Here is a 17,729-nt window from a genome sequence, read left to right as displayed (position 1 = left end):
AAGTTACTGAACTTGTGTATGTGTCCATGTGTTGAGTGCAAAATTGTCCTGTTTTTAGAATGTGCCCCCATTAATCATGGGCATTTATGACCTGTGTTGTTTAGAAATAATTGACAAGGCAGGTATATATATTGATTTGGAGATTTGTTATTTGGGTATGCCTTGTCACTAAATTTACATTGTTTTGAGTTGCAATAAAAGGTCCCTTCAAAGACTTGACAGTAAATGCTTCCTTGTTTTGTTACGGTTCATTATTCTGGAATACCTTCAGTTCAGATTTAACTTGTGTTTGAATGTGGAAATAAAAATCATGTTACCCACAGAATAAGCTAACTTATCTGGTTTGTGGCATATTAGCTAGTGTCAGAGAACCATAGAATAATCAACACAGGAGGTGGCCATTCAGCTGGTGTCTGTTGGCTGTTTGAAGGCAAAATTTATCTGATGGTGCTCTATTGACCTTGCAAACATTTTACCTTTACAAGTAATTACCCAATTGCTTTTTGAAAGTCCTAGTTGAACCCCTTTCCAATACACAGTGCATTCCAGTTGTAACACTTTAGCTATCTCCTTAGTATCCTGATATGTTCTAGAGCTCAGAGGAATGAGAGATCATCTAATTGCAATATAAAACATCTTCAGGGGCTTGTTTCACAAGAGAAGAACTTAATAGGAGCAGAGCCAGACCAAATCAGCCTTTCACATGTTGCACTATTCAATAAAACCACAATTGATCTTCAGATTCACCTCACCTTTCCCCACTCCTTGATATCCCTTGAGTGCCTGGAATTGCTAATCTATTTTGGTCATTAAATATGTTTAACAGTGGAGCATCCCACACCTATTTGAGGTGGGGGGCGTATGTTTGAAGACACTTCACTTCATGGTCCTAAATCATAAATCTTTCATCCTGAGATTGTGGCTGTGTTCTGGATTTCGCAGCCAGTGGAGTTGGGATGGAGGCAGGAGGCTGTTGAGACCCTTCAGAGACTTGTGTTTCAATTAGGTCAGTTTTTTGTTCTTATACTCCCAAGTATAGACTCGTTTTATTTAGCATCTTTTAGGGATCTTGTGGTGCAGTGGTAGTGTCACTACGTCTGAGCCAAAAGGCCTAGATTAAATCCCACCTGTTTGAGAGGTGCATCATAACATATTTGAACAAATTGATTTTAAAAGTATCCAGTTTTGATTTTTCAACCAAAAGTTCGGACAGTTTCCTCAGCCCAGGAACTAATCTAGTGAACTTTCCCACAGATTCAAAGCTAGGGTATTATATCAGGATATTCTATCAACTATTTCAGATGGAGTTGAGAAAATATCTTTATTTTAAGGGTTTACAGAACTGTTGATTAGTCATGGTGTGTATAAATTAAGTGCAGGCTATTGAACATTAAGGCATATAGAGATAGAGTTGAATTGGGAAATCAGCCATGATGTTACTTAGGGAATCAGCTCAAGGATTTTAAATACTCTAAACTTTTGTGCATTCTTGAGTTATTCCTTATCAATTTTAATATTGGTTGGTCAAAGGTCAGTCTACATCAATGTGGATAAAGTATTACTGGTAGACATATTTTTGTCAAAAAAGATCTGGTAAATAAGATGAAGGCAACAATAAGTTATAAAATGTGTGGATCATTCCTAATCCTAGTTTCTGCTAACCTGTCATCACAACAGACTTTCTTTTATTTATCATTGAATGTCTTGGAGGATACAAGGTGATTGGTACAGAGGAGCAGGAAGTGGACATTCAGCCTGTTGAGCCTATCTTATAACAGAAATATAAAACATAGATTAGCCATTATTTTCTCATCATGGTTCTCTAATCTTAAGTGTTCATGTATACCAAAAATCTACGAAAATGCCAAAATTTTAATTTAAATTCTTTTGGGGAGTATTCCAAATTCCCATTTTTTGTTTATGCGACATTACCCCTGATTGACCCACCTCATCTCCAACAATGCAATGGATTCTTTCCAGCCCTTTTTTTTTCCAAGGGAACATGAGGCAAGCCAGTCTTTTTGTTAGTTAACACTGAGTAGCATGAAACACCACAGACTGACACAAGAGGGTGCTGTTGATGTGAAAAGTATCTATTGTACTTTATTATGGATGTCGATGGTTCTTCCAAGCCTGATTTATAGGAGTGCTTGAGTATAGAAAAAGGATCATTCTTGCATCAGCCTGATGAACTGAATGTTGTTGTCTTCTGGCAGTATGTGTAATTCAAATGCTGCTAACACTGGGTGCTATTCCCCAGAATGCATCAGAAGTCGTTTGATATGAATTACATTGCACATGTCCTCATAGGAAAGAGAAGGCTTTGCAGAGAGGCCTTGTTGAACAACAACCTGTGTTTAGTTTCTAGTATCTTTAAACTAGTAAAATTTAAATTCAAAACACTTCTCTTCACTGGAGTGTTAGGAAAAAAAATGAAATTGTTATTCATGATGAACAGTTTGGCCAAAGAATTATATTTTAAGGAGCATTTTGGAGGAACAAAGACGTAGACAACTCTAGGGAGAGAAAGCCAGAGTGCAGACATCTAAAGGAATAGCTACTCTTTACAAAGGGGAAAAGGTAATAATTATCCCTCTGATAATTAAACTGGAACACCAGCGCCAATCTGTTTTGGTGGGAGTAGAGGTTCCTTTCTAATAATTAAACCAAAACACCCAGAGAAGCTCACCTTGCCCTGTGTAATCTATTAAAAGAATAGTTAAATGAAAGGAATTCCTGATACTTTTATAAGTAACAAGTAACAATTTATTTAACCCTAACAATTAACAAACTGAACAATTCCCTCCAATCTAACTGTTCTCTAACTGAACTAAATTCTACAGGTATGGTGTTCCAGTAAACATAGGTCCCACTTATATAAATCCAAGTAATAAAACAATAAATTAAAACGTAGTCTCTCAAAGTTCATGTGGAATGTGTCTCCTGGAATGCTATGCCTGTGCTGTCTCTCCAGCCTTTCTTCTACTGATCCTGCTGTCAGGGATGTTTTGTCTGTAATTTCTTCCATGGGGCCTCTTAGCTAGAAATGCTGTGGTACCTTTTTATGGTTTTTTTAAGGGAGCTTAGTGATTGTGTGAGAGCTAGGTATTTATTCCTCAGATGGCAGGTTTGCTGTCTCTTCAGATGGCAATTGGCTAGCACCTCTCTGTCCTCTGTCTTTTATACCCATGAGGACATTGCAAGAAAATTGCTATAGCATTGGTTTGAGGTTGTCGAACCCATCCAATTTAAATTTGATTGGTTTTCAGTTTGCATATACTTGGTTTAAATTCTTTGGCTGATTTCAAGCTTGTTGCCAAAACATCAAAACAAGCCTAAGCTTTCCAATCACAGCTAATTGATACATGTTTCAATATTAGAACTGTCTGTACATTTTCAGCTGCCTACTGACACCATTTTCTGTGTAAATCTCCAAACTTAGAAAAGTTCTCTCCCTCTTAGAGGGAGTCGAATTTGTGGCTCCTTTACCTTTGCTACAAACAAATTCAAGCTTCCTGTCTTCCACTTTGAGTACTCTACATAACTTTGTAACATACTTCGGTGGTGGAGTAACTTTACAACGGAGATATGTAAAAATCAAAATTGCAGTGGAGTGATCTCAGGGTTGCATGCAGGTTAGAGATGTGAGAGATCTAAATGAATGTTATAAAAATCACTAGCGGCATATAAAATGCTCAATAATTGCCTGAGAAAATTATTGGAGGCTTGTTTGAAAAGGCAAATGTTCAAAACTGAATTTGCTTTGGGATCCTGCATCGGGTGACTCCAGTTTAACTAAAAACACTTATTTTGTCAGAGCTTCATCCTAAGTCCTCCTGCTTTGGTTTTGAGTGATGTTCTATGCTATTTGGGATTATATTGTCTGCAAGTAAATTTTATAATGTATTCCACTGTGCATATCAGCCGCATCAGGTTCAAAATGCTATATTTAACTCTGTTTAGAGCACCATTATTGGTAATAGAAACAAGAAGGTTCGTATGGAGCAATTGGGCTTGAAGGTTTTGTTTATTTATAAAAACAAGTTACATTTGGTTTATGAAAGTACCTCTAACTTTTTTTAAAAAATACTTATTTCACCAGTGTTAGCAGTCACTTTCTGACAGAATCACATAACTAGTTGTTACGACAGATGACCAAAAGTTTGGTCAAAGAAATAAGTTTTAAGGAGTCTGAGATTTGAGGGGCAAAAATATCATCAATAGGAACATCTCTTTGTTTAAACAAGCTGTGGTACACAATGCGAGTATGCACTGTGTTTAAATAATGTAAATACTACCTGAACATGTGCAGCTACATAGTCATAATGTTGGGTCTTCCATGTTTAGTGAATTGGGTTGTATACTATCTAAAATCTTGTAATTTCAAATATGGCCAGTAGTTGTGTTCTTCTCCAACATATGATAGGATACTATTTTTATGGAATTACTGAAAATGAAACAATTTGAAAAAAGCATGCACGGGTGAGAGCACATTCATTATTGGGTTACATCAAGTAAGCAAGCATTAAGTCAAAGTATTTGGGAATGTTTATGTCCGGAGTAAGTGATGTACCAAGATAACCAACTTCTACGTAATGCCGTATATATAATTCTACAAACGTTAATGTGTTAATGGGAATGTTACGATTTTTTTTTTAAAATTTGCATTTCTGTCGCGCCACTTGTTCTTTGGATGTGGCTTAAAATGAATAACTTGTTCAAGTCACATGGAATACAGCAGCAATACATGATCTTGTAAACAGCAATGTCATAATCAAATCATCAGTATGTCAATATGGGATATTGGCTAGGAAAATGCGGAGGACCTCTATAGTTCACTGATTACCGTATTGTAAAATCTTTTACTATTGACCCAAGTGAGTGGACTGGGTCTCTGTTTGGCTTCTTCCCTGAAAATGGACTCCCTAATAATGCAATATTTCCTTCGTACTGCACTCTATTCTCAAGTGGGACTTGAACCCATTGCCATTGACTCCATAGATGATCGGATCAGGGTCTTGCTAGAAAAGCGCAGCAGGTCAGGCAGCATCCGAGGAGCAGGAAAATCAACGTTTCGGGCAAAAGCCCTTCATTCGGAATTCCAGCATCTGCAGTCCTCACTTTTGCTCAATAGATGATCTTACTACCCACTGAGCCATAGCTTGGCAGCAAGAAGCATCATGACGAGGAAAAAACAAAATGGCAAATTGCCTAAATGGTGCAGCCCTGACATCATTCAGGAATTTCAACAGCGTTTGCCCTGTTTGACTGACACTCCATCTACACCTTTCAACTTCTGCTACCTTTACCATTGTGTATCGTGGTAGCAGTGAATGCTAACTACACGATGCACTGCAACAACTTACCAAGGCTCCGTTAACAGCACTTTCCAAGCGTGCTTCATCTACCACCTAGAAAGACAAGGACAACAGATATATGCAAATACCACTGATAATTCTTTCCTTCATCCCACAATATCCTGATATGGGCCTACATCTCAGTTCCTTCGCTAATGGATAGGTTACAATCCTGGAATCCTCTTCATGACATTATTATTAGTATCCTTATACTACATCGATTACAGGGGTTCAAACAGCAGCTCCTTTTCTAGAGCATCTGGAAGTGGGCAATAAACGGCCTTAGCAACTACCCGTATCTCGTCAAATCAATTTTTTAAAAGTACACAATTGTGCTTGTGAATAGTTGTAAAACCCTGAAGAAACTAACGAATATGCTGATGTCAAGTTCCACAGAGGTCGGTGTGTTTGCGGAGTGGTTTAAGTTGCTATTGTTGGGAAAGGCGGAGACAGATCTGGAGCAGCCCTGACCCCATTAGGAGGTGTTTGGAGGGAGCTGTGCTCGGGGCTGACAGCGAGTGATTCCCTCTAACAAGTGTTGCTTGCAGCGCACACAGCATCCAGTTACAACACTGGCGCAAGTCGATAATTCTCTAGTGTTCTTTCCAGGGGCTATTTTTGGTTCGCTGCTGTAGTTCATTTCAAAGTGTTCGTCCCTCTGCTCATTGTTGTGTGTGTGTGTGTTTTGTTGGCAACTCCCAGATAGACTTCGAGCGAAGGATATAACAGCAACTGAAGCTCAGCGAGTGCGAAGCGAGCTCAGGCAGTATGGAAAACGCCCCCATCCCCGTAGTTACAGTTCAGACCGTCCCTTACGACGACCAGAGACCCGGGACCAGCGGCTTGAGGAAGAAAACCTCCGTGTTCGAGAGCAAGAGGAACTATCTGCAGAACTTTACTCAGAGTGTGCTGTCTTCAATAGACTTGAGAGACCGGCAAGGCTGTACCATGGTGGTAGGAAGTGATGGGAGATACTTCAGCAGGACCGCTATAGAGACCATTGTCCAGATGGCAGCTGCCAACGGGGTAAGGGACAGAAAGCTTTCTAAAAAACATAAATGCCCAAAATTATTCTAATGCCATTTGAACTCAGGGGGATATCGCATTCGCAAAATGTATCTTCATAGATTTCTGTAGGAATATCAATCTTTGGGTTTCTTCCCCCCCTCCCCCTTAACTTTTGCAAGTCACTTTTGAAATTTCACATCCCAACTAATGGGTGTTTCCCCAGTTCTGAAGAAGGGTCACTGAACCCGAAACGTTAGATCTGCTTTCTCTCCACAAGTGCTGCCAAACCTGCCGAGTTTCTCCAGCAATTTCTGTTTTTGTTTCAGATTTCCAGCACTGGCAGTTCGCTGTTTTATTCCTGTAAGTTTATGGCAGATAGGATTATAACATAAAATGTGGTGGCACTGTGTTGGAAACGTCTCACCTTCAACCCAACACGTACATTGAGTAGAGGGCACACGTAAGATTTCTTCACAGAAACATATTGGGATATGGGAAAAAAACCCAGCATATGAATCAATTAATCACCAGTCTGGATATGAATGGTTGATTTTTCCATATTTTTCTTAACCTGCTTTAGAATCACTTTTCAAGCAGACCCAAACTTAAGGAAAGGAATTAAATATCAATTTATTTCAGCTAGGGGTGTTTAATATATAGATACATTGAAGGTTTCAGTAAGCATAACCAGTTGGTATGTTTTGAAGTTTTACATGGATCTGTATCTTAAGCCACATTTGATGATGTAACATTGCTATAACTATGGCAGCACCTCTTAGAAAAAGTTGAATTTGGTAAATTTTTCAGGTGTCATGTTTTGCAATGTCCTCTTTTCGTCTCCCTCTTGCTCTGTAGTCTCCAGTTTTTACCAGTCGCAACCAGATGTTTCAGTTTCTCTCCTAAGGGCATGTCCAAGGAATTATCGTTGTCTCCCAGTGATCATTTGTAACATTTCTTCTTGTGTGCCTGCTTTTCCTCAAAATGTTTTCATTGCTCCCATGTGCTGTCCAACTAATCTTCATCATATGTCTCAGAAAGCACATCTCGGCTGCCTTTAATTTATCTTCCGTGATCTTGCATATATTCCAAATTTACATCCCTGTGGCAATGTTGGCCAGATGTAGCGTTTTATGATTTTGTTCTCCTTTCTTTGGAGATTTTCTTATTTAAAAAGCGATCTAACATTTTTGTGAAGGTTTGTTTTGTAAGGACTTTGCACTTTCTGATTCCAAGACTATTTGATCTTTTCTGGTATATTAATTCCACAAAACTAAATATAAACTTTGGATATTTCTGAAGAGGGGAGTTTTGTACTTGACAGTAGTTGATATTGAGCTCAATGTTCAGCACATCAGGGGAGTATCACCATAATTTGGAAATTAGCATCTCAACTATTTGCATTTATAAAGCACCTTTAACACCTTAAACAGTCCCAAGGTGTTTGACAGGAGTGTGAAAACGTGACACTAAAACATAAAAGGGGATGTTAGAACAGTTGAGGAGATGTAGATTTTAAGGAATTCCTAAAGAGGAGGATAGAGCTAATTGCGAAGTTGGTACTTTAGCAGCTTAAGATACAGTCACCAATAAAAGTAAGATAAAATCACCATAGTTCTAGATGGCTACTGACTCATTAAAGAGTGGGAAAGTTGATGAGTTTGACCTGAGAGTCAACACAGTTCGGGTGAGGGGTACGATTGAGAATGCAGGGCCTTTATGGTAATCTCAGCTAGTGCAAAAATTAAAGCCGTGCTATTGGCATCACTCTGCATCGCCAGTTGAGCTAACAGAGATGTAAAATGCTTGGAAGCAAATGGCCAGAATAGGAGAAGTGCAGAGTTCTTGGTAGATATAGAATTTGGAGGGTCAGGGCAAAAGAGAAATATTTCATAGGATATATGACATTGAAACATGCTATTTGAACTAATCCATTCATGTTAATGTTGATATTCAACTCAAGCCTCCTTCTACTTTACCTCATCTAAATCTATTATCATAACACTCTTTCTTCTCCATCACGTGTGTATCTAGTTCTCCTTCAATGTGTCTATACAATTCTATTCAGTCACCTTAGAGGTAGCTAATTCCTTATTTTCATCACCCATGTGGAGATTTTGCTTAATTCCTTGTTGGATTTCATGGTGACTACATTATGTCAGTAGCTCAAGTTAATGGACAGAATCCAAAGAGAGCATTTCTCTTTCCCACCAGACAGGGATGTGACCTCTACTTTCAGTGCTACCCTGCTTCTTTTCTGGCCTCACAAACCTGTTGCACAACTTTTAGTGATTGATACATTTGTATTCCGAGATCCTTTTGTTTCTCTTTTCCATCTAGACTTGTGTCTTCCAAATAATAACTGACCTCCTCCTTATCCCTCACTTTTTTATGAACATTGAAACAAAAGCAAATACATGGATATGTTTGCCACTGACTTAGATATATCATCTTGAATCTTGAGCAAATTTGGGTGGCATTTTAAAATTTAATCAGAGGTGCTAAAACTCATAATGTATAGAATCCCTGGAGTGTGGAAGCAAGCCATTCAGCCCATTTAATCTACACTGACCCTCCAAAGAGCATCCCACCTATGGTTAATCCACCTAACCTACACATCCCTGGACATCATGAGTAATTTAACATGGCCAACCCACCTAATCTGCACATCTTTAGACTGTGGAAAGAAACCGGATAACCTGTGCCATCCCCTTTCAGGACCTTAATCTTCAAATTTTGAAGAGTGATATGGATACATCAGATGTAATTAAATTATGTTGGACCTAGACTTTGAACGTGATAACTAGAGAAATTAAATATGTGGACAAGAGGAACTGGTTGGTCCTGGAGGCAAGGGTGAGGAATTGGATACTGATGGATCTTGATTTCAACAGCATGAATATAGGATGGAGGAATTTATAGGCAGGATAGGGCTTTTGCAAGTTAGAAGAATTAATTATTTATAGCATAGAAACATGCTATTTAGCCCAACATTTCTATGCTCCACACAAGCCTCTACCCAAACTTCCTTATCTAAAACTATCAATGTGATTTTCAGTTCTTTCTCCTTTCTGCATTGATCTAGCTTACCCTGAAAGACATCTATTCTATCACCTCATTTTGTCTTTGCTGGTGAGTTCCATCCTGTCAACACTCTCTGGGTAACTAGGTTTCTCCTGAGTTCCTTCTTGAATTTATGAGTGAATATCTTACTAATTGGTCACTAATTCTATCCTTTCAAGCCCTTCTATCATTTCAAACATTTCTATCGGGTTCTCTCAGCTTTCTCTTTTCTGGAGATAAAAGTCCCAGCCTATTTATTTTTCTCTGAAAGGCATAACCTCTCTATACTGGTATTAAGGTACTAAATCTATTCAAATACCAATCTTCTATTTGTGATACAGACATCAGAGTGGTTCACTGTATTCACTGTAGCCTAACCAAGTGGTGGCGGAGGCAGAGTCCTTGAATATTTTTCAGGCAAAGTAAATAGATTCTTGTCAAGCCATGTGCTAAAAAGTTATCAGGGATCGGTGAGAATGTGGATTGAAGATTTAGATTGGCCATGCTGTTATTAAATGGTGAGAGTGCTTGAGGATATGAATGGGCTACTCCTGTTCCTGATTCGTACATGTGTATATGGCATAACCTCTGTACTGATAACATGTTTTGGAAAGCCCTGAGATTGGAAAGTGTTACTTAATTGCAGGTTTATTACCTCAAGAGTATACAAACCAATCTTCAACTGTAGCAAGTTTGTCATTTGGGCTACTTTATACATTTCTGATCATGTGCAACATAACAAAAAGACATTCATTTCCCCCAGTGTGTGACCATTTAGGTAAGCATATTCAGTACTTGCTTTGTTTAGACTGTGTTTATGACACCCTTTCTAAGAATGGAAGAAAGAACAGAAGGCTAAAGCAAGCATGTCTCATAACACCCATGCATCAAGAAAACAGAGGCAAAGTTTGCAGACAACAAATAAAATGTTACAATGAGGATCATTCTGTTGCATCAGAAAAATCATTTCACAATCAGTGGCAGTGGTAGACTATAATAGTAACAACTTACATTTATGTAGAGTCTTTGAAGTTATCAAAAAAAAGGCATTTCACGAGACCAATGAAGGACAGAAATGAACCCACAATCATCTGTCTCCTAAGTAAGAGAACCCACAATCATTCTGTCAAACATATTACTGCTGTTGGTGCTCATGGCCTATACACAATGAACATTTTGGGTCTGAGAAGATTCTTCCTTAGAACACGTGGCAGTACTTGGTGCAATTGAAGTTATTGGCCCTGGTCTGCAATATACTGCATCTGCAGAGAGTAATCTAACATGTCCTTGGAAATGTTTCCTGTGCTAGCTTGGATGGGAATTAAGTGTCTATGTGTTTTACACCACTTTCAATACTATATAGAAACCAGACCAGTTGGCCTCATCAGTTCATTCATGCTCCACTTAAACCTCCCCATCCTCTTTCATCCAACTATTAGAATCTCTTTTTATTCCATTATCCCTAATGTGTTTTATCTACTTTTCCCTTCAAAGTATCTATATTATTTTCCCCAATCACTCTGCATAGCAGCAGTTTCCACATCCTCACCATTCTCTGCATAAAGAATTTTCTTACCAACTGATTTTGATGGTCTCTGTTAGACCAGGAGATAACTGTATTTTGCAGTTATCTCTCTTGAGGAGATAGCACTGCTTTTGATTTTTGATTTTGATAGCACTGTTGTCTCCAACATTTCCTGCTGGACCCCAGCCTTGATAGGCATTCATTTACTATCCCTGCCATAAGATGTACCCAGTACTAGAGTGCAGTGGAAGTAATGAGTATTCCTGATACCATATGCTATACATTCTGCTTGTGCACTCCATTGCTTGTAGAATACTGATAGGAATACCACTACTAATGACATTCCTGCCCCAATGCCCTCCAAAAAATTCTGAAAAGTTAAACTGTGTAGAGAGAAGTTGAAGAAAATATCTCTTTAAATATAGATTCCAAATTCTTACTGCGGCTTTTCTAGCACTACTGATTCCACGTACGTCATTGGTAGAACCTAATTTTTCCAGTCCAGGTTTTAAAAATATTGTGAAAGGAAGAATGAAGGGAGACAACATCAACCAGGTGCTACAATTTTAAAGTGTGCTTAGACATTTGGGGAATCACATGCCCAAATGGATAGGATAAGCTGTGCATGCTTCTTTGTAAGTATATACAGAACACAAAAAGCAAAGGAAATTATGCCACGTCTTTATAAAATCCGTGTTTAGGTACTTGCTGGAATATTGTGTTAAATTCCTCACAGAGTGCTTTCAGAAGGACAAAATGCTTTAGTGTGCAGTGAAGATTAACTGAAATTATACTGATCGGGGCTCAATATTTTGTTAGGGCTCCTCTTGCAATTTCCGGAGGACTATTTTTGATTTCTGGGGTTTTGGTTTTCTGGGACTTTCATAGAATCCCTACAGTGTGGAAAAATGGCCATTCAGCCCAACAAGTTCATGCTGACTCTCCAAAGAGTATGCCACCCACACTCACCCCCATTACCCTATCCCTGTAACCATGCCTAATGCACCTAATGTACACATCCCTATGGACAACGTAGCATGGCCAATCCATCTAACCTGCACATCTTTTGACTTCTTCAGTCTCATTCATTTCTTCATTAGATGAAGCAGTCACTTTGTAAAAATATATTGTGTGTTATCATTTGAATTAGTTGGATTCATACTGAAACAGAATAAAAATAAGCTTATAGAGACCACTTAAATTTCCTAAACACACAACAATTAAAGACAAGAAACAGAATTATGTATATGCTTTTTAAAAAAAATTGACACACTGTATATACAATATACTAAACATGTTTTCTGTGGCCTGCACTGTAATTTATTCATACTGTGTAACGACTGCTTTCTCCCATTTGCAAACCCTATTTCCTCTTTACAAGCCCTCACACCTCTTGGTAGCCTCAATGTTCTGTTTTGCCTCTCTTTCCCCTTTGCAGTTCATTTTCTCACTTTGCAGCCCTGACCCCACTCCTTATGCTACTCTTTTCTCCCCAGTGGCATTCGTGATGCCCTTTCACCTTTAATTATCAGCCCAATTAAGAGGCCACTGCTGAATGCAGCCCTAAGTTATTGGTGGCACTGCCTTGTCTTCTTTAAACAAACTAAATAGGAGTTTGTAGTCTGTGATTATCATCAATTTTCACCCGTAAAGGTATTGGTGGAACTTCCTGACTCCAAATATGCCCACAATCCTCCTTTTTGTATCTGGATGCATTTATGCTCTGCATTAACAAAAGCTCAAGATACGTAAGCTGTTGGCCATTCCTCTGTAATGGGCCACTTATGAGCAAATATCATGCCAATGCCATACTGGGAGGCATTGCACATCAATACCAGATCTTTCTTGGGATCATAGTGTGCATACATGTTTGAGAATGATAGTTGATTCTTTAATTCATCGAAGCTAGGGCCTGTCTATGAGGCCATTTCCAAACCTGACCTTTTGTTTTAAGATTTGATGCTATGATGCCAGGATGAATGCCAGGTTGAGTATGAACTTGCCATAATAAATTACCTAAGCTCCTGGACAGATGTGATCACCCTCACTTTATCTTTCAATGGGTGTAGCCTGCTCTTGTCGACTCTGTAGCCCAAGTAGGTCACTTTGGGTGCCAGGAATACACACATTTCCATTCTAAGGCATATGCACCTAAAGCACCTTAGGATTTTGGTCAAGTTCTCTAAGTGTTCCTTATTAGTTTTCCTGTTGTCAGGACATCATCTAGGTAAATGGCAACCTGAAGTAGACCTTGCAAAATGTTCTCCATCGTCTGCTGAATATTTGAACAGGCTGACAATACACTGAACGTTAGACTTGTATATTGGTACAAAGGCTTATGGGTATTAATTTTAGCATACTTCTGAGAATCCTGGATTAAACACAATTGCAAGTAAACATGGCTCATGTCCAGTTTCATGAAGGACAAATCTCCTGCTAGCTTTGCGTACAAATCCTTTATCCAAGGTAGTGGATATTTATCCAATTGTGAAAACAATTTATTGTTTGTTTAAAAACCCCACAAAGACAAGTCAACCCTATTGGGCTTCAAAACTGGCCCATCCTGTGAATTGGAGTGGTTTAATGATTGCTTCACTTTTTGGTCTTCTGAGTTCTGTTCTACTTTTGCCCATAGGCAAATGGCACTGGAGTGAGCCTTCCAAAATTGCTTGCTGGTGAACATACAAAGTTGTTTTGGTTCTTCTGAGAGTCCCTAAACTGGCAAGTTTTTGGGTATTTAATTAGGACTTCACTTAGGCAGCCTATTTTTAATTGAAAAAAAAAATTGACCCGATTTTGGTGTATCTGTCACAACTAATTTCACCCCACCAAGGTTGGGCTGGAAACTTTTACTAAAATCACTGGCAACTGAACTAGCTGCTTTTCATAAGAGACCAGAACAGAGATTGTACCCTTAACCTGCAAAGGTTCCCTGGTCTAGGTTCGCCATCTAGCCAAGGTCTCGCGCTAAGGTAAGGGCTGGAGTCCAGAACAAATTTTATTAAAAACTAGTTCTGTGATCACAGGTACAGCTGCAGCAGTATCAACCTCCCTTTGAACTGGATGACCACTTAATCAGGCATTTATCACAAATGGTTCTGATTTGGGTTTTGCTAAGGTGATGTTTCCAGGTTATGAGCTCTCCTGGACACCCTCCTGAATATTGGCCTATGAATTATCTTACTCCATTTGAGTCTAACAGGACTCTGTTGCTGTCCCGAATCGGCACATCAACAACAATTACAGTGACCTACTGGGCAGGATCCTGAAGAAAATTATAACTGTTTGGCCAAGACTTGACTTTGTACTGAGGTTTTGCTGTGGGCCGACCGAGAGTTATTCTTATCAGGATATTTTCTGAGTGAGGCTGTGCAGTTGCTTGCATTCAAATGGTATTCCCAAGTTCAGGCAGAGTGCCGAGGGTGCCCACTTCCATTAGAATACCTTGCAACTCACGTACTCCACTTGCTTCATTTTTCAATCATAAAGCTGGCATGGTGGCTCAGTGGTTAGCATTGCTGCCTCACAACCCCAGGGACCCAGGTTTGATTCCAGTCTCAGTCAACTGTTTGTGTGGAGTTTGCACATTCTCCCTGTGTCTGTGTAGGTTTCCTCTGGGTGCTCTTGTTTCCTCCCACAATCAAAAGATGTGCAGCTCAGGTGAATTGGCCATGCTAAATTGCCCATAGTGTTCAGGGATGTGTAGATTAGGTGCATTAGGCAGGGGTAAATGTAGAGTAATAGGGTAGGGGAATGAGTTTGGGTGGGATACTCTTCGGGGGTCAGTGTGGACTTGTTGGGTTGAAGGGCCTGTTTCCACACTGTACAGATTCTATTCTATCCCAAGTCAATTGTAGCAACTATTTGAAGTCCAGCTAAGCTTCATCCATTGATCGTTTGTGCACAGTCAAGTTATTAATCCCACAAACTAGATAGTCTCTAAGCCATCTCATTTAAGGTTACACCAAATTCACAGGCTTCTGCCAGTCATATTGACCGAGTCAAAAACCCTGATGCGGTTCCTCTGGTTCTTGAATTGCTGAGTTAAAGCAATAGCAAATCAGAATTAAAGAAGACTTAGGTTTGTAATATTCCTTAAGTATGTCAATTAATTCTCAAAAGATTTAGTGTCAGGAAAAGTTAGGTTCCTAATGACAAAAAAATGCTGAAGCTCCACAGGCTGTCAGGAAAATTACTTGTTCTTTTTCACTGGTATAAATGGTGTTGGCCCAAAAAGAAAACGACTGGGCCCAGTCATCGACAAAAGGGTGAAATGGGTCGAGCTTCCTAAACTGACGCATGATGTAAGAAAATGCTTACTTATAACTTCAAGATGACTGCTGCAAGTGAGTTTCTCGAGGATTGTGCTTTACTCTTGTTGCCACTGAAATAACTCTGCATCTTGAAAGATGTCCATATTACAGAGGAGGAAGTGCTGGATGTCTTGAAATGCATAATGGTGGATAAATCCCCAGGACCTGATCAGATGTACCCTAGAACTCTGTGGGAAGCTAGAGAAGTGATTGCTGGGCCTCTTGCTGAGATATTTGTATTATTGATAATCACAGGTGAGATGCCGGAAGACTGGAGGTTGGCTAACATGATGCCACTGTTTAAGAAAGGTGGTAAGGACAAGCCAGGGAACTGTAGACCAGTGAGCTTGACGTCCGTGGTGGGCAAGTTGTTGGAGGGAATCCTGAGAGACAGGATGTACGTGCATTTGGAAAGGCAAGGACTGATTAAAAGGTAGAAGACAGAGGGTGGTGGTGGAGAGTTATTTTTCAGACTGGAGGCCTGTGATCAGTGGAGTGCCACAAGTATCAGTGCTCTGTCCACTGCTGTTCGTCATTTATATAAATGAGTTGGATGTAAGCATAAGAGGTATAAGTTAGTGTTTGCAGATGACACCAAAATTGGAGGCGAAGAAGGTTACCTCGGATTACAACGGGATCTTGATCAGATGGGCCAATGGGCTGAGAAGTGGCAGATGGACTTTAATTCAGATAAATGCGAGGTGCTGCACTTTGGGAAAGCAAATCTTAGCAGGACTTATCCACTTAAGGGTAAGGTCCTAGGGAGTGCTGCTGAATAAAGAGACCTTGGAGTGCAAGTTCATAGCTCCTTGAAAGTGGAGTCGCAGGTAGATAGGATAGTGAAGAAGGCATTTGGTATGCTTTCCTTTATTGGTCAGAGTATGGAGTACAGGAGTTGGGAAATCATGGTGCGGATGTAAAGGACATTGGTTTGGCCACTATTGGAATATTGCGTGCAATTCTGGTCTCCTTCCTATCGGAAAGATGTTTAGATTAGATTAGATTACTTACAGTGTGGAAACAGGCCCTTCGGCCCAACAGGTCCACACCGCCCCGCCGAAGCGCAACCCACCCATACCCCTACATTTACCCCTTACCTAACACTACGGGCTATTTAGCATGGCCAATTCACCTAACCTGCACATCTTTGGACTGTGGGAGGAAACCGGAGCACCCGGAGGAAACCCACGCAGACACGGGGAGAATGTGCAAACTCCACACAGTCAGTCGCCAGAGGCGGGAATTGAACCCGGGTCTCTGGCGCTGTGAGGCAGCAGTGATAACCACTGTGCCACCTTGCCGCCCATGGTGAAACTTGAAAGGGTTCAGAAAAGATTTACAAGGATGTTGCCAGGGTTGGAGGATTTGAGCTATAGGGAGAGGTTGAACTGGCTGGGGCTGTTTTCCCTGCAGCATCGGAGGCTGAGGGGTGACCTTCTAGCGGTTTATAAAATCATGTGGGACATAGATAGGATAAATAGACAAAATCTTTTCCCTGAGGTGAGGGAGTCCAGAACTCGAGGGCGTAGGTTTAGGGTGAGAGGGGAAATATATAAGAAACCTCAGGGGCAATTTTTTCACTGAGGGTGGTACATGCATGGAATGAGCTGCCAGAGGAAGTGGTGGAGGCTGGTACAATTGCAACATTTAAAAGGCATCTGGATGGGTATATAAATAGGAAAGGGATATGCACCACGTGCTGGCAGGTGGGATAGATTGGGTTGGGATATCTGGTCGGCACGAACAAGTTGGATCGAAGGGTCTGTTTCCGTGCTGTACGTCTGAGTCTATCCCATCACCAATTATATGTACAAATGCATAAGCCTATGACAATTGCACTACCTCTCACTGAGTCAGGCATTCGGTGCTTGAATATCCCTTTATGTCTATCCTTTTATGTCAGCCAAGGGTCTCTTAACAGGGAATTTATATTCTATGAGGTCCACCTGGCTGAGATTACTTTAAGACAATGTGGAATTTAAGGTCTGTCTAATTATTATTGGTAGAGGATAGACCACTAGTGAGCATCAACAAAAGAGGCACTTGTTTTACATAATAAGAAACAGTTTATTGCATAATAGCTGTAGGTACAAGTGAAACAGAATTACTTGAGAGTATCAGCAGCCAGAAATGACACATTTGGCTCAAACAGAACTTTTTACGAGAGACATGATTCTCTGTGAGCAGTCATCAGATTGAATGGAACTTAATGTAATTTCTAAATTAACTCTTTCAGAATCATTACCTTATATCTCCCCCAACTTTTATTCCATGTAAATATTTATATGTTCATGTTCTAATATCTTTACATTTTCCACTACTCCATTTATCCTATATTTTTGAATTCAAAGAACAAAGAACAATACACCATAGGAACAGGCCCTTTGACCCTCCAAGCCTGCGCTGACACATTTTGCCCTTCCATACTAAAACTGTCTTCACTAACAGGATCGTATCCCTCTATTC

At 39.9% G+C, this 17,729-nt stretch overlaps 1 protein-coding gene across 1 annotated transcript in view; it reads left to right on the top strand.

Moving 5' to 3' along the window:
* Window positions 1–6,018: 6,018 nt before the first annotated feature.
* The window catches only part of pgm5 (phosphoglucomutase 5), a 174,057-nt gene continuing 162,346 nt past the window's right edge, over window positions 6,019–17,729 (top strand). The window contains exon 1 of the mRNA XM_043716994.1: window positions 6,019–6,383. Within this exon, the coding sequence (XP_043572929.1) occupies window positions 6,126–6,383 (258 nt within the window). The 5' untranslated portion in view covers window positions 6,019–6,125. The remainder of the gene's footprint in view (window positions 6,384–17,729) is intronic.

This window comes from Chiloscyllium plagiosum, chromosome 2 (genome assembly GCF_004010195.1).
Source record: "Chiloscyllium plagiosum isolate BGI_BamShark_2017 chromosome 2, ASM401019v2, whole genome shotgun sequence".
Classification (NCBI taxonomy): domain Eukaryota; kingdom Metazoa; phylum Chordata; class Chondrichthyes; order Orectolobiformes; family Hemiscylliidae; genus Chiloscyllium; species Chiloscyllium plagiosum.
Note: the sequence above shows the minus strand (reverse complement) of the source record. Positions and strands in the feature narration are given on the sequence as shown.